This window comes from Sander vitreus, chromosome 11 (assembly GCF_031162955.1).
Source record: "Sander vitreus isolate 19-12246 chromosome 11, sanVit1, whole genome shotgun sequence".
Taxonomy (NCBI): domain Eukaryota; kingdom Metazoa; phylum Chordata; class Actinopteri; order Perciformes; family Percidae; genus Sander; species Sander vitreus.
In genome coordinates this window covers 27,359,077-27,376,752 of record NC_135865.1, presented here as the reverse complement: position 1 = coordinate 27,376,752, position 17,676 = coordinate 27,359,077, and the positions used below count along the sequence as shown (strand labels likewise).

Genomic DNA, 17,676 nt, shown 5'->3' with positions numbered 1-17,676 from the left:
ATTTTCTCTGTACAAAAAAGTGTTCAAACAAAGGTAATCAAAAAATGGTACGTCACTGAGAACACCAGTGAATCATTCGTTGAGCTTTTCTCCTCCACACCTGCTCTTCCGGAGTCTCAGTCACTGAGCTTGTAGGTAATTTCAATTGTAAAATTACAAACATTATTGATGCAATTGCTCCCATTAAGGTCAAAACTGTATCTGATAAAAAAGATCTCCATGGAGAAATGCCACACTGGTAAGAACAGAGAAAAAGGGAGTGTCGAAAAGCTGAGCGTAGGTGTGCAAAAACTACTCTCCAGGTCCATTATGACTCCTATAAAGAGAGACTTCACATTTATAACTTTGAACTAAGGAATGCAAGGGGTCCTTCTTCTCTTACATTATTGCCAGAAACAATAATAACTCACATGTTTTGTTTCATGTTTGCTACTATCGATAGACTAACAAACCCTCTAGTACCAGTAATATCGAATTTTTTATCCACTAAGGCCTGTAGCAATTTGCCATCTTCTTCACAGATAAAATTCAGAAAATTAGACAAACAGTTAATGCGTTCGTATCCAAGTACAGGACCTGTGTTGTCACAGAGACCAAACAAAATAAATTCCCATTATGACACGATTTCAGATGATCAACCACAACAACCTGGAGGACATTATACAACTATTGACAACCTCCTCCTGCTGCCTCGATATCCTACCAACAAACGTTTTCAAAAATGTTTTGTTTGGCTTCAGATCTCCTACAAATTATAAACACATCTCTTCTTACAGGTATCTTCCCAGAGGCCCTAAAAACTGCAGTCATCAAGCCACTCTTAAAAAAGAACAATCTAGATACGTCACTAATGGTCAACTATCATTGAAAAAGTGATTTTTCGACAACTCACCCTTTTCTTGTCTCTAAACAACAGTTTTGATGCCTTCCAGTCAGGTTTCCGACCACAGCACAGCACTGAGACAGCTCTTGTTGAAGTCTTTAATGACATCCACTCTAACACAGATAGTGGCAAAACCTCAGTCTTGGTGTTACTTGATCTTAGTGCGGCATTTGACACGGTCGACCATGAGATATTACTAGATCGATTGAAAAACTGGGTTGGCCTTTATGTATCTGAGCGTAAAATTATGACATATGGAGTTCCCCAAGGCTCAATTCTGGGACCTCCCCTGTTCAACATCTACATGCTTCCATTGGCTCAGATTATGGAAAACAACAAGATGAGTTACCATAGCTATGCGGACGATACACAACTTTATATAACTTTAACGCCAGGAGACTATAGTCCAATACAAATACTGACTAATTGCATAGAACAAATCAACAACTGTCACAATTTTCTTAAATTAAATGAAGACAAAACTGAGGTAGTTGTTTTTGGAGCAAAAGAAGAGCAATTGAAAGTCAGCGCTCAGCTTCAAATGGCACTGTTAAAAACAACAGACAAAGCAAAAAATCTTGGTGTAGTGATGGACTTAGACCTGAATTTCAACAGCCACATTAAGACAATAACATAGTCAGCCTATTACCATTTTAAGAATATATCAAGGATTAGACGACTTATGTCTCAGCAGGATTTGGAAAAACTTGTCCATGCTTTTATCCTTAGTAGACTTGACTACTGTAACGGCGTCCTTACAGGTCTCCCTAAAAAATCAATTAGACAGCTGCAGCTGATTCAGAACGTTGCAGCCAGAGTTCTCACTAAGACCAAAAAAGTGGATCACATCACTCCAGTTCTAAAGTCTTTACCCTGGCTTCCTGTGCCTCAAAGAGTTAATTTCAAAATACTCATACTGGTTTATAAATCCCTAAATGGTTTAGAACCAAAATATATTTCAGATCTGTTAGTGCACTATGAACTACCCAGACCTCTCAGGTCGTCTGGGACAGGTCTGCTTGTGGTCCCCAGAGTCAGAACTAAACAGGGGGAAGCAGCATTCAGTTATTATGCTCCACATATCTGGAACAAACTACCTGAAAATTGCAGGTCCGCCCCAACTCTCAGCTCTTTTAAATCAAGGCTGAAGATCTTTCTTTTTGATGTTGCTTTTCCTTAATTCCTTTTTTTTTTTTTTTTTCATACTGAACAGGGAATTTTATTCTTGTATTTTATTTCGTATAAAATTTTAATACGGAACTGTGAATTTTACTCTTGGATTTTCATTCTCGTATTAATTGTTATACTGAACTATGATTTTTAATTTTTTTTTATCTTATATGGTATTAAACTTGTATTCGTTAATATTTTTATTTTTATTTTGAATCACTATTTTGCTCTTTGCTTTTCAATATTTAATGTTTTATGTAAAGCACTTTGAGTTGCTTTGTGCTGAAATGTGCTATATAAATAAAATTGCCTTGCCTTGCCTTGCCATCAGTGGCTCTCGCGCACACTCCACTTATCTCTGCTCTAAAACTGCCACTCATCTGTCCCATCCTGGCCCGAGCCGTAATGAGAATATTTGTAGGATGTATAACTGTAAATATCTTTGTCTGTAGCTACTGTGGGGATGCCCACCCCAAGTTGGTGTGTCCGAGGAGAAGCCGCTTCATGAAAGCAGAGCGAAATAAATAAAACCGTCAACTCCCATCAACGTCCCTAGGCTGGGACGGGCGTTGAGGAAGCATCCAAACCACTGTTTCGTGGATTATTTATTGACTGGTCTTGTTCAAGGTTTCTTTGCTGGTCTGTTGCATTTGCCTGCTGTGTCATTCAGTTGTAAAAATGTATTGTCCACATCAAAGAAATGGTGGATGTCTTGTTGGAGGAGGTTAGAAAAGGTTTTATGATAGGTCCATTCGATAGGTCTCCTTTTCCAATTTTTAGGATAAATCCCATAGGGATCGCCACTCAAAAATATTCAGGTAAAAAACGTGTGATCAATGACCTTTCCGCTCCCCACAATGATTCGGCTGATAGCATCAATAGCCTCATTCCTTTAGCCCCTTTTTCCATGTTTTAAAGCACCGTTGATGACGCTATCAATTTCATTAAAAGGGCAGGAGGAGGAGCTTGGCTTGCAAAGGCGGATATTTCAGATGCTTTTAAAGTGATGCCATTGCATCACTCTCGATTGCAACCATATGCAAGCCTTGCTGCCCCTTGAGAAATTATCCAGGTTATGACGTCGCTCAAAGTTCACGGTCCTTCTCTAAAAGGGAATTGCACTCTCTTCTAGGCCACTTTAATTTTGCGATGAGGGTAATTCCTCAAGGCAGATCATTTATTTCCAGGCTTCTTGACCTATCCAAATCAGCAAAAGATCTCAATGATGTTGTTACCTTGGACGCAGGATATAGATCAGAGCTTACATTTTGGTTTCTGCTCCTGTATAATTGGAATGGCATTTCCTTTTTACCTTTTTTTTTTTTCTTGATGCTCAGATCACTATGTGCTCTGCTTCCTGATTGATGTAGACCAATAAACAAATCAGCAAATTTGTGCAATATTTCATAGTGACAGTTGGACATTAAGCTTGACAGAAGTTAAAATAGTGCATGAATTATTTATTTAATGGCATTTGATACATTCAATAAACATTTAGTAGCCGGAGTCCATGATACGCCTCATGCTCATCCACCTCATGCCACTCATGCCCATGTCCCTGAAGCTCCTGTACTCTCCAGGCCTCATGTACATCATCCTGCCTCTGTAGTTGGGCTGCTCGTACATCAGCCAGTGGCCGTCCATCACGTGGCAGGACTGGCAGTCGTTCATATGGTAACGGTCCATGATGTTGTCACAGTCGTCCATCAGCTCGTAACTCTGACCACCGAAGTTCTCCCTCTCATAGATCTTCATCCTGAACTGACCTCTGTGCTGTTTTTTGGAGAAATCAAAAACAAATTAATGTCTTCATATCAAGTTTTGTGCTGGTTGTCACCGGTAGTAGTATAATAGTATCACGGATGTCGTGTTATACCTACCATTGGGATCATACGGCAAGACCTGATGCAGTCTCTCATTCCCATCATGCTCATGTAATCAGGGTACTCGCCCCTCTTCATGAAGTACTGGCTTCCCATGTAGTTGGTGCGGTCGTAGACCATGAAGCAGCCGCTCTCCACCCTGCAGGAGTGGCACCTGCTCATGTAGGAGGACATGTCAGAGCAGTCGTTCATGCACTCATAGTGGCGACCCTGGAAGTTCTTCTCCTCGTAGAAGATGATCTGGAAATAGTGAATTGTAATGGTTAGAAATTAAGCAGCAAGGTGAATTTAGTGATCATATTTTGTAAAGAGCAATTTATGCTAATTACAAAAAGATTTTAAAAGTACCTTGCCCCTCATGTTCATGTCGGTGTTGGTCATGTTGGCTGTAGATGTGCTATTGCTCCTGAACTGCCATCCTACCTGTTTAACCCTTTCCTTTTATACATGACCAAACGTGAAGAATGAGTGCCCCCTCCCCCTCAGAGAGCCCCCTTACTCAGCAACTTACTATGGAAGCCAACAGAGGGAGTTATGTAAATTATTTTCAAGGACTGGGTACTATGATGTCCTGACAAAAAGAGTGTTTTATTCATTTTTTGCCTTTTCTCGCCAAATATGAAAAATTCTACGGGTTTCGTGACGTTGACCAATAGGACCACAGAACTGATGATGTAATACTAAAATTAACATTGTTAGTTGATTTTCAATACCAAATCACAAATCCAAGCATATTTCATACTACTATCATTACATTATTTGAGATTAATCTTCATCACTTACTGTGTTTTATTAGTCTTTGAATACATTTGATTAATTGTATGTTTGCTGAATCTTTCCGTTTTCTAATCTACTGTAACTCTTATGTTAAGACTACAGGCAAAAAACACTTCTCTTTTTGTCGGGACATCATAGTACCCAGTCCTTGAAAAAAATGTACTTAACCCCTTCTGTTGGCTTCTATACTAAGTTGCTGAGTAAGGGGCCTCTCTGAGGGGGAGGGGGTCACTCATTCTTTACGTTTTGTCGTGTATAAAAGGAAAGGGTTAAACAGGTAGGAAGGCAGTTCAGGAGCAACAGCACATCTACAGCCAACATGACCAACACCAACATGAACATGAGGGGCAAGGTACTTTTAAAAATCTTTTTGTAATTAGCATAAATGGCTGTTTACAAAATAGGATCACTAAATTCACCTTGCTGCTTAATTTCTAACCATTACAATTCATTATTTTCAGATTATCTTCTACGAGGAGAGGAACTTCCAGGGTCGCCACTATGAGTGCATGAGCGACTGCTCTGACATGTCCTCCTACATGAGCAGGTGCCACTCCTGCAGGGTGGAGAGCGGCTGCTTCATGGTCTACGACCGTCCCAACTACATGGGAAACCAGTACTTCATGAAGAGGGGCGAGTACGCTGACTACATGAGCATGATGGGAATGAGAGACTGCATCAGGTCTTGCCGTATGATCCCCATGGTAGGTATAACATGGCATCCGTGATACTGTTGTTCTACTACAGGTGACAACCAGCACTAAACTTGATATTAAGACATTTATTTGTTTTTGTTCTCTCCAAAAAACAGCACAGAGGTCAGTTCAGGATGAAGATCTATGAGAGGGAGAGCTTCGGTGGTCAGAGTTACGAGCTGATGGACAACTGCGACAACATCATGGACCGTTACCGTATGAACGACTGCCAGTCCTGCCACGTGATGGACGGCCACTGGCTGATGTACGAGCAGCCCCACTACAGAGGCAGGATGATGTACATGAGGCCTGGAGAGTACAGGAGCTTCAGGGACATGGGCATGAGTGGCATGAGGTGGATGAGCATGAGGCGTATCATGGACTCCTGGTACTAAATGTTCACTGAATGTGTCAAATACCATTAAATAAATAATGTCTGCACTATTTCAACTTCTGTCAAGTTCATTGTCCAACTGTCACTATGAAATATTATGCGGTATTATACAAAAATATATTTGAGTTATGAAATTAACTGTTTTGTAAGCCATGTAAGTGTGGCAAGGTGGAACTGTGAAAAAGAGGAAAGGGCTGTCATTTCTTTCTTTCTTGTACTGTATTAGTAGTCTGGTCCTACCAGACTCTCGTACATTTCATTTGTACAGAGAGTCTGGCCACTCTCCATTAACGAGTGTTAACTTCCTTGAAGGTGGGTACTCTGTTGAAGTTTAAAACTATTGGATCTGCCCAGAGCCACTCTGGATCTGCCATAACCAATCGCTAACGTTTGGTCGTGACGTCGGCTTAGCATCGCTAGTGTTCGCCTTAGCCAACTCCCTCGCCATTAACGGAGCAAGCTGGAAAATCTAACTTTTCCCGAACCCCGTGGGGAGGAGGGCCACAACATCATGGCCACCAACAAAACTCAGCAAAGATTGTTGCCATTAAGGAACTACAACTCTAGTAGCGAACGGCCTCAACGTCATAGTTCTCAGCCACTCCCTCTGTTCGCTGATTGGACCGCAAAAAATTTGGCTGGAGAAAACCCAAGAATATACCGCAAACCCAGATGTAGTACTGAAGGGAAATGAAAATTGAGCGTAAGTACGTAGGAGGGCGGAGCCAGGCTACTGTATTAGGCTTTTTAAAACACAAATTAGCCAGTATCAAACACACTGCTTCGGACACCATTGTGGTTTACATTCTTGTTTTTGAAAGTTAGTCCCTAGCACATTCCTGATGACACCACGCAAGTCGTGAAAGACGGCAAGCTATGATTGGTCGGGGGCCAACATGACATGGCAAAACGGCATGAATTTATGATTCTTTAATTGCCTAATCTGACACAGTGACCATTTTAATATACAAAAACATTGTCTTAACATAAGAGGAGAAGTAGATGAAAAAACTGCATTCAGCAAACATACAATTAATCAAATGTATTTAAAGAATAATAAAATAAGTGATAAAGATTGACCTCAAATAATTTAATGATTGTAGTATGAATGTTCGGATTTGTAATTTGGTAAATCAACTAACAATGTTAATTTTAGTTTTTTTTTTTTGATTCTGATATTATTGGAGGTATGAGCTATCCCATAATATAGTGTTTAGCCTTTTTATTTATGTATTTAAAATCAATTTAAATAAATGTAATATTTGAAATGTTCTTTTTTTAACTGTTATAACGAAAACATAATGAACCGTGACCGTAGTAAATGTTGAAATGTAATTTCATTAGATTAGAATTAGAATTAGATAATACTTTATTCATCCCACAATGGGGAAATTCACTTGTTACAGCAGCAGTTTTTCCACAATAAAAACAAACCAACAAACAACCAAACAAACAAACAACAGGCAAACAACAGACAATGTGCAAAAAGTACTGAATGAATATAAAGTGGCATTATATAAACACCCCCATTGCATGTGGTTTCCAAGAACTGATGTTTTCTGAGTTTTTTTGTTTTAAAAAAATCCCCAGTATTCCTTTGTTAAAGAAACAGAAGAGTCTCCTGGATATTTTAACTGTATTATCTTTATATGTTTTGACCATCGATTTTAATTATTCCAAACAAGAAGCCTTATTCTTTCCATCAGTTCAGTATTGCAAATAGCTCTTTAATACTTTGACACCCACATGAGCCTCGTACAGAGAAGGAGCCAGTCAGAGGAATCAGAGCTAACGTTTAGCGAATTAACAATGCTTCACGGTTGTAGGCGGAACAAAACACAGAACTATAATTGCTGAATTTATCTAACATTTAACCAGAATTTAATTGAACTGGCTAGGAAAAAGAGGCATAACTACCGTAATAATAAATAGTAATAGTTTTGATCATACATAGCCTGTATGTAATGCTTACTAATTGGTATATACCTGAAATTTAATCCTTCTTTCGAGATCAATGGAAAGCCTTTGTCTGTTGGGTTTAACAGTAATTCTGATTTGAAACATTTTAGGATAAAAATGTTCTTGCTAACAGCTGCTTGCTGCCTAAAAAAAATCAAATATTTTTAACTCAAATATAGTTTTGTATAATACTGCATAATATTTCATATTGACAGTTGGACAATAAACTTGACAGAAGTTGAAATAGTGCAGATATTATTTATTTAATGGTATTTGACACATTCAGTGAACATTTAGTACCAGGAGTCCATGATACGCCTCATGCTCATCCACCTCATGCCACTCATGCCCATGTCCCTGAAGCTCCTGTACTCTCCGGGTCTCATGTACATCATCCTGCCTCTGTAGTGGGGCTGCTCGTACATCAGCCAGTGGCCGTCCATCACGTGGCAGGACTGGCAGTCGTTCATACGGTAACGGTCCATGATGTTGTCACAGTCGTCCATCAGCTCGTAACTCTGACCACCGAAGTTCTCCCTCTCATAGATCTTCATCCTGAACTGACCTCTGTGCTGTTTTTTGGAGAGAACATAAACAAAAAAATGTCTTAATATCAAGTTTAGTACTGGTTGACAACTGTAGTAGTATAATAGTATCACGGATGCCATGTTATACCTACCATGGGGATCATACGGCAAGACCTGATGCAGTCTCTCATTCCCATCATGCTCATGTAGTCAGCGTACTCGCCCCTCTTCATGAAGTACTGGTTTCCCATGTAGTTGGGACGGTCGTAGACCATGAAGCAGCCGCTCTCCACCCTGCAGGAGTGGCACCTGCTCATGTAGGAGGACATGTCAGAGCAGTCGCTCATGCACTCATAGTGGCGACCCTGGAAGTTCCTCTCCTCGTAGAAGATGATCTGGAAATAGTGAATTGTAATGGTTAGAAATTAAGCAGCAAGGTGAATTTAGTGATCCTATTTTGTAAACAGCAATTTATGCTAATTACAAAAAAAATTTTTAAAAGTACCTTGCCCCTCATGTTCATGTTGGTGTTGGTCATGTTGGCTGTAGATGTGCTGTTGCTCCTGAACTGCCTTCCTACCTGTTTAACCCTTTCCTTTTATACATGACCACACGTAAAGAATGAGTGCCCCCTCCCCCTCAGAGAGCCCCCTTACTCAGCAACTTACTATGGAAGCCAACAGAAGGGGTTATGTAAAATCTTTTTCAAGGACTGGGTACTATGACGTCCCGACAAAAAGAGAAGTGTTTTTTTGCCTTTTCTCGCCAAATATGATAAATTCTATGTGTTTCGTGACGTTGACCAATAGGAGCACAGAACTGTAAACATGGTGATGACTGATGTCATTTTTTCTGTATTTCTTTCTTTCTTTTATTAGGCTTTTCAAAATACAAATTAGCCAGTATCAAACACACCGCTTCGGACACCATTTTTGTTTACATTCTTGTTTTTGAAAATTTGTCCCTAGCATGTTTCTGATGACACCGCGCAGGTCGTGAAAGACGGTTAGCTATGATTGGTTGGGGGCCAACATGACATGGCAAAACGGCATGAATTTATGATTCTTTAATCGCCTAATCTGACACAGTGACCATTTTAATATACAAAAACATTGTCTCAACATAAGAGTTGAAGTAGATTAGAAAACGGAAAGATTCAGAAAACATACAATTAATCAAATATATTCAAAGAATAATAAAATGCAGTAAGTGATGAAGATTAATCTCAAATAATTTAATGATAGTTGTATGAATATGCTCAGATTTGGAATTTGGTTAAAAATCAGCTAACAATGTTAATTTTAGTTTGTGTTGTTTGATTCTGATATTATTGGAGGTATTAGCTATCCCATAATGTAGTGTTTAGCCTTATTACTTATATATTTAAAATAAATTAAAATAAATTAAATATTTGAAATGTTCTTTGTAACTAAAACATAATGAACTGTGACCGCAGTAAATGTTGAATTGTAATTTCATATACTGTATGTAACACCCCCATTGCATGTAGTTCCCAAGAACTGATGGCTTCAGAGTTTTTTTGGTTTAAAAAAATCCCCAGTATTCCTTTGTTAAAGAAACAGAAGAGTCTCCTGGATATTTTAACTGTATTATCTTTATATGTTTTGGCCATCAATTTGAATTATTCCAAACAAGAAGCCTTGTTCTTTCGTTCAGTTTAGTATGGCAAATAGCTCTTGATTACTTTGACACCCACATGAGCCTCAGGCAACAATGTACAGAGAAGGAGCCAGTCAGAGGAATCAGAGCTAACGTTTAGCGAATTAACAATGCTTCACCGTTGTAGGCGGAACAAAACACAGAACTATAATTGCTGAATTTATCTAACATTTAACCAGAATTTAAGTGAACTGGCTAGGAAAAAGAGGCATAACTACCGTAATATTTAACGTCTTAAATCTTAGTAGGTTGCATTAACAACAAACATTTGTTATCATTAGCTAGCTTAAGTGGCTATGTTAGCTACATCATGGGTTGATTGGTACTTCTAATCAGATGTTTTTTTAAAGTCTGAGGTGCCTTCCATATTTCGTATGATGTACACATGGTCACTTAGGGTTTAAAACCTGTAAATACTTCAGCCACCACTTTTGAAATAAAGAAGTGATTTGCATTTTTGTTTTTTTGGGGGCTTTTTGCCTTTAATTGATAGGACAGCTGTAGACAGGAAAGGGGGAAAGAGAGAGGGGGGACGACTTGCAGCAAAGGGCCGCGGGTTGAAATTGTACCACGGCCAGTGCAGTAAGGAGTAAGGCTTGGTACACGGGGGGAGCACACTCAACCAGGTGAGCTACCACGGCACCCAAAAGGAGTGACTTGCATTCATCAGCAACATCTGCAAGCAGGTTATTAATTAAGAATGTGCTAACCTTGGAACAAATACATTTTTTACCTTGCTTTGAAAATGTAATAGTCTTAATTTGATTTCATTGTTCAATTTTTGTTCATACATAGCCTGTATGTAATGTTTACCAATTGGTATATACCTGAATATTAATCCTTCTTTCGAGATCGATGGAAAGCCTTTGTCTGTTAGGTTTAACATAGGGTGACCAGATTTCCCGGAAATAAAACCGGAACATTGTAGCTTTTCAACGTGAACATGTGCCAGCCCAGGTCAGACATAGAACCAGACAGATTAGACACAATTTTGCCAACAGCACACGTAGGCCTACTGCTCACAACATAATGGGGTATCTCAGTTAATATTCATGAATTTTCTTGGTATGTAGCCTACATATCTAAGAAATAATATTAAAAGACATTGAGTGAGTTTAGTGTGGGACCAACTTTATTTTTCAGAGTTAATGCATTCTTTTGGAAAATTCACCCACTGAACTTGTGAAAAACTTTGTGAAAAGATATTTTTCATTGCATGGCACTAAATGAATTATTTGGAACTGCTGCCACAGGCTTGAACTAAAGTTATGGTTACACTTTACGGTAAGGGTATATGATTTATAAATTCATGCATGAATTAATTCATGATTTGTGCATTACTTCATTCCTTTATATCTTAGGAATCATTAGGAATTGACATGAGTTCATAGTCTCTCATTCATGACCTCATGCATGAACAACACATCAACTAAAGCACTAAGTAAGGTGGGTACATCATTATGCACAAGTTGTGTTCAAATCACAATGTGCGCAGTGATGACCACATTTTTATTTGCAGAAAAAAAAATAATCATGATCATGCTTTATAATTCATAATGATGTTCCCACGTACCTAATACTTTAGTTGTGTTGTTCATGTATGAGGTCACGAAATGACAGACTTTGAACACGTAAATTCCTGATGATTCATGGGATATTAAGGAATGCAGTAATACATACATCAATTAATTCATGCATGAATTCATGATAATTCATGTACCCTTACCGTAAAGTGTTACCAGTGTTATTCTAACCAACAACACACACACACAAATGTAATCTCATTTGATAGAGCAGATAGCTTCCCTATTGGAAACAGTCATTCCGTATATTTGTTAGTGGAGTGAATTTGCTCAAGAATCAATTTGTTGGCTGAAAGCCTACTGTGAAATTGCGCACAGGTGTCAGCAAAATTGGTCTGTGTGACGAGTAGCGCCTTTAAGGTGGGAATGGTCTATGAGCGAAAAGATCCGCTCAACGGGAGCATTTGTGCCCGGTTAAAACCCTTTCGCTGTCTACGGTTAAAACAAGACAGATAAGAAAAGGCATTGCAACAATGTTTTTCAAATATACATTGTAACGCTGGCTGCACAGATTATGCAGACGCAGACCGCTACGATTGACTGATACACACACACACACACACATTGTTAAAATCATACGCTGGGCTGCTTTATTAGTCTTTCTACATGGATTTAGTTAATGATCGGGCTATAATAAGACGACATCTGGCTATGTAATCGCTGACAACTGGGATAACTTTTCATAGTGGTTGGTGTAAACCGGGACATTTTAGCGTCCCGACAGGCTTTTGTCAGGACTCGGGACACGCAACTCAAAATCAGGACTGTCCCGGTCAAACTGGGACGTATGGTCACCCTAGGTTTAACAGTATTTCAGATTTGAGACATTTTAGGATAAACATGTTCTTGCTAACACCTGCTTGCTGCCTAAAAATAAAAAATGTACTTAATTTTATAACTCAAATATAGTTTTGTATAATACTGCATAATATTTCATATTGACAGTTGGACAATAAACTTGACAGAAGTTGAAATAGTGCAGATATTATTTATTTAATGGTATTTGACACATTCAGTGAACATTTAGTAGCCGGAGTCCATGATACGCCTCATGCTCATCCACCTCATGCCACTCATGCCCATGTCCCTGAAGCTCCTGTACTCTCCGGGTCTCATGTACATCATCCTGCCTCTGTAGTGGGGCTGCTCGTACATCAGCCAGTGGCCGTCCATCACGTGGCAGGACTGGCAGTCGTTCATACGGTAACGGTCCATGATGTTGTCACAGTCGTCCATCAGCTCGTAACTCTGACCACCGAAGTTCTCCCTCTCATAGATCTTCATCCTGAACTGACCTCTGTGCTGTTTTTTGGAGAGAACATAAACAAAAAAATGTCTTAATATCAAGTTTAGTACTGGTTGACAACTGTAGTAGTATAATAGTATCACGGATGCCGTGATATACCTACCATGGGGATCATACGGCAAGACCTGATGCATTCTCTCATTCCCATCATGCTCATGTAATCAGCATACTCTCCTCTCCTCATGAAGTACTGGTTTCCCATGTAGTTGGTGCGGTCGTAGACCATGAAGCAGCCGCTCTCCACCCTGCAAGAGTGGCATCTGCTCATGTAGGAGGACATGTCAGAGCAGTCGCTCATGCACTCATAGTGGCGACCCTGGAAGTTCCTCTCCTCGTAGAAGATAATCTGAAAATAGTGAATTGTAATGGTTAGAAATTAAGCAGGACGGTGAATTTAGTGATCCTATTTTGTAAACAGCAATTTATGCTAATTACAAAAATATTTTTAAAAGTACCTTGCCCCTCATGTTCATGTTGGTGTTGGTCATGTTGGCTGTAGATGTGCTGTTGCTCCTGAACTGCCTTCCTACCTGTTTAACCCTTTCCTTTTATACACGACCAAACGTAAAGAATGAGTGCCCCCTCCCCCTCAGAGAGCCCCCTTACTCAGCAACTTACTATGGAAGCCAACAGAAGGGGTTATGTAAAATTTTTTTTCAAGGACTGGGTACTATGACGTCCCAACAAAAAGAGAAGTGTTTTTTGCCTTTTCTCGCTAAATATGAAAAATTCAACGTGTTTCGTGACATTGACCAATAGGAGCACAGAACTGTAAACATGGTGATGACTGATGTCATTTTTTCTGTAATTTTTTCTTTCTTTTATTAGGCTTTTCAAAACACAAATTAGCCAGTATCAAACACACCGCTTCGGACACCATTTTTGTTTACATTCTTGTTTTTGAAAGTTAGTTCCTAGCACATTCCTGATGACACCGCGTAGGTCGTGAAAGACGGCAAGCTATGATTGGTTGGGGGCCAACATGACATAGCAACACAGCACAAATGTATTATTCTTTAATCACCTAATCTGACAGAGTAAATATTTGATTATACAAAAACATTATGTTGTCTTAACATAAGAGTTACAGTACATAAGGAAACAGAACGATTCAGCAATCATACAATAGACTCTGTGCACAAGTGTAGTGACGAACTTCCGCTGTAGCCAGAAGTCGGCATATCAGTTTCCGGTTTACTTAACCCGTGTCGCCGAAAATGTCAATGTTTAGTAGATGTCTCCAAGACCTGCCTAAAATAATCAGTAATGTCCAATGAATCGTTGATGTCTGGTCCCCTGCTCCAACAATTAATCATTACATCATTAATTTAAGATGCAATCTTGTCTTTAAGGTATTAGGCTATCATGTTTCAAAGAAAAACGATTATGGATCATGATCTAATGCAGTTGGCATATTATACAACATACTCTAATCCAACATATAGAAATACATGACATTTGGCCTGTGATTATTGAATATTAGATATAGAAAATATTGTAAAAACAAGATTGTGTCCTAAAAGAATGGTTAAACAGTGACCAAGCTAAGATAAATAAGTATTTACTATGACATTTTACTTATGCAGGTGGTACTGAAAGATTCCATTCCTGTAGAGCTGTTTCATCACAGCTGCACATGTGTTGCTGGAGCAGCGTTATGCAACCACTGTGTCACTTTGCTGTTCCAGTCAGCACATTACTCTCAGCTGAAGGTGCCAGTGGTCCCTCCTGTGCTAAGCTGTACTGAAGGAGAACAGCAGTGGCACAAGCCCAGAACTTTGGTAAGTTTGCACTGTAGTTATAGAGCTGTTGGATATTTTTTCTAACTATATTTAATTTCTAACTGTATAACTGCATAACTTGATAGGGTATAAAACCAGGCCCTTTGGATAAGATGGCTGTGCTTTCTGCTAAACCAAAGTGTAGCGCAACAACAGATGGTGGAAGGCAAAACCTGAATATTGTCGATTTATTACAATATGTTCCATGTTTGAATTAAAATACCTGTGTGGATATGCCACTTTCCACTCATGTAAGTTTTAAGTTCCACACAAGAGCACATTCTACAAAGGCCTCAGTGGGGATTTGCCTGATTTTTCCATCCTTCGGGTAAGTAGTACGGTGGCCGACAGGGGCAAACGCTCTGCAACTTAAGAAAACACACACAAATAGACAAAACACAAGCAAATTAAGAAAACAACTTCATTAATTTCACAACACATGCGCAGCATTCAGCAAACACACTGCAAATATGCACACAACACAACCAAATACATAAACGCACTGCAAATACACACAACACAACCAAATACATAAACGCGCTGCAAATACACACAACACAACCAAATACATAAACGCGCTGCAAATATGAAACGATGCAAAAAGAAAAGCACATAAACCCAGAAAACAATTGCAACAAAAAAACGCTGCATCCAGATTACACAACGGAAGTTCTCCAGACCTCTAGAGGGAGCAGCTAAGTGGAACAGCTTGATTTTCGACCCCATGGGGAGGGAGCGCTCTGCCTTTTTATTAGAGTCGGGTATGGCTGCAGCCTGGAGAACTCCATAGACTGTATATTAAATTCATATTATTATTATTATTAATAACATAATATATTAATAACATACAGTCTATGCTCCCGTCTCATGCCCTCCCGGCTGGTGCCGTCCCCGAGCTTCGGCTTTTCAAAATAAAAGCTTGCGTCTGGTCCGCTATGTGTTTGTACTTTGGTGTGTTGGATGTTTGTGAACTAAACCGTACGGCAATCATGCTAATGAATACAATAACTTTTTCAGCAGATGTCTTACTTACAACACGTTGGAGTTAGCAAAGCAGTTTTGTGTTTATATGTGCGAGCAGGATTTATTCAGTTCGATAAATCCCACGGTAAATCGGCTGGTTTACTAAACAGGGAGGGACTAGAAATCCTATCTGTTTTTTGTATTTCAAGAGCGAATTGCTCCACAATATGAATACAGATTGATCACTTATTTTGTTGGTAACCGTTGTTGCGTAATCACAATATTACACTTGAGGATGCCTACTTCAGTAATGCGCCTTTCAGACCTCGAAATTAAACCCTCTCATACGGCTTAAACAAACGTCAACGTTAAACACTGATGCAGTTTTAAATGTTTTATTACCACAAGTTTACAGACATCTCTGCTGATTATCACCTGTGACCTGAGCCGAGACACACCCACCAACGAGAGAAAACATATCTCAAACACAGACTTAATATTTACAGTCTATGCAGTTGCGTTCTCTCTCTCTCTCTCTCTCTCCCCCTCCCTCCCTCCCTGTGGGGTCGAAAATCAAGCTGTTCCACTTAGCTGCTCCCTCTAGAGGTCTGGAGAACTTCCGTTGTGTAATCTGTATGCTGCGTTTTTTTGTTGCATTTGTTTTCTGGGTTTGTGTGCTTTTCTTTTTGCATCGTTTCATATTTGCAGCCCGTTTATGTATTTGGTTGTGTTGTGTGTATTTGCAGTGCGTTTATGTATTTGGTTGTGTTGTGTGCATTTGCAGTGCGTTTATGTATTTGGTTGTGTTGTGTGCATTTGCAGCGCGTTTGATGAATGCTGCACATGTGTTGTCAAATTAATGAAGTTGTTTTCTTAATTTGCTTGTGTTTTGTGTTTTGTGCTCCTCACGGATAACTGAGCTTCTCACCCTATCTCTAAGGGAGACACCAGCTACCCTCCTGAGGAAACCCATTTCGGCCGCTTGTACCCTGGATCTTGTTCTTTCGGTCATGACCCAGCCTTCATGACCATAGGTGAGGGTAGGAACAAAAACTGACCGGTAGATTGAGAGCTTTGCCTTCTGGCTCAGCTCTCTTTTCGTCACAACAGTGCGATAAATTGAATGTAATACCGCACCCGCTGCGCCGATTCTCCGACCAATCTCCCGCTCCATTGTCCCCTCACTCGCGAACAAGACCCCAAAGTACTTGAACTCCTTCACTTGGGGTAAGGACTCATTCCCTACCTGGCACTCCATCGGTTTCCTGCTGAGAACCATGGCCTCCGATTTAGAGGTGCTGATCCTCATCCCAGCCGCTTCACACTCGGCTGCGAACCGATCCAGTGAGTGCTGAAGGTCACAGGCTGATGATGCCATCAGGACCACATCATCTGCAAAAAGCAGCAATGAGATCCCCAGCCCACCGAACTGCAACCCCTCTCCACCCCGACTACGCCTCGATATCCTGTCCATAAATACTACAAACAGGATTGGTGACAAAGTGCAGCCCTGGTGGAGGCCAACTCTCACCTGAAACGAGTCCGACTTACTGCCGAGAACCCGGACACAGCTCTCGCTTTGGTCGTACAGAGATTGGATGGCCCTGAGAAGGGACCCCCTCACCCTGTACTCCCGCAGCACCTCCCACAGTATCTCCCGGGGCACCCGGTCATACGCCTCCTCCAGGATCCTTGCGAGAGTAAAGATCTGGTCCGTTGTTCCACGACTAGGACGGAATCCGCATTGTTCCTCTTCAACCTGAGGTTCGACTATCGACTGAACCCTCCTTTCCAGCACCTTGGAGTAGACTTTACCGGGGAGGCTGAGAAGTGTGATACCCCTGTAATTGCCACAGACCTTCTGGTCCCCCTTTTTAAAAAGGGGAACCACCACCCCGGTCTGCCACTCCTTAGGCACCGTCCCAGACTTCCACGCAATGTTGAAGAGGCGTGTCAACCAAAACAACCCCTCCACACCCAGAGCTTTAAGCATTTCTGGACAGATCTCATCAATCCCTGGGGCTTTGCCACTGTGGAGTTGTTTAACTACCTCAGCAACTTCCACCAGGGAAATT

General features: G+C 40.3%; 4 protein-coding genes across 4 annotated transcripts; 1 reads left to right on the top strand and 3 right to left on the bottom strand.

The window, feature by feature from the left end:
* Nucleotides 1–3,547: 3,547 nt before the first annotated feature.
* LOC144525610 (gamma-crystallin M3-like) lies at nucleotides 3,548–4,317 on the bottom strand. Its single transcript, XM_078262589.1, has 3 exons — nucleotides 4,285–4,317; nucleotides 3,934–4,176; nucleotides 3,548–3,826 (listed from the first exon to the last, which is right to left on the bottom strand). The coding sequence occupies exons 1-3, from the start codon at nucleotides 4,315–4,317 to the stop codon at nucleotides 3,548–3,550; spliced, it is 555 nt and encodes a 184-aa protein (XP_078118715.1).
* A 715-nt stretch (nucleotides 4,318–5,032) lies between these two features.
* LOC144525598 (gamma-crystallin M2-like) lies at nucleotides 5,033–5,803 on the top strand. The gene is made up of 3 exons (XM_078262575.1): nucleotides 5,033–5,065; nucleotides 5,175–5,417; nucleotides 5,525–5,803. Exons 1-3 carry the CDS (start codon nucleotides 5,033–5,035, stop codon nucleotides 5,801–5,803), a joined length of 555 nt encoding a protein of 184 aa, XP_078118701.1.
* Nucleotides 5,804–8,054: 2,251 nt separating this feature from the next.
* On the bottom strand, nucleotides 8,055–8,826 carry LOC144525596 (gamma-crystallin M2-like). The gene is made up of 3 exons (XM_078262572.1): nucleotides 8,794–8,826; nucleotides 8,441–8,683; nucleotides 8,055–8,333 (listed from the first exon to the last, which is right to left on the bottom strand). Exons 1-3 carry the CDS (start codon nucleotides 8,824–8,826, stop codon nucleotides 8,055–8,057), a joined length of 555 nt encoding a protein of 184 aa, XP_078118698.1.
* A 3,748-nt stretch (nucleotides 8,827–12,574) lies between these two features.
* On the bottom strand, nucleotides 12,575–13,345 carry LOC144525597 (gamma-crystallin M3-like). The gene is made up of 3 exons (XM_078262573.1): nucleotides 13,313–13,345; nucleotides 12,961–13,203; nucleotides 12,575–12,853 (listed from the first exon to the last, which is right to left on the bottom strand). Exons 1-3 carry the CDS (start codon nucleotides 13,343–13,345, stop codon nucleotides 12,575–12,577), a joined length of 555 nt encoding a protein of 184 aa, XP_078118699.1.
* Between the last annotated feature and the right edge of the window lie 4,331 nt (nucleotides 13,346–17,676).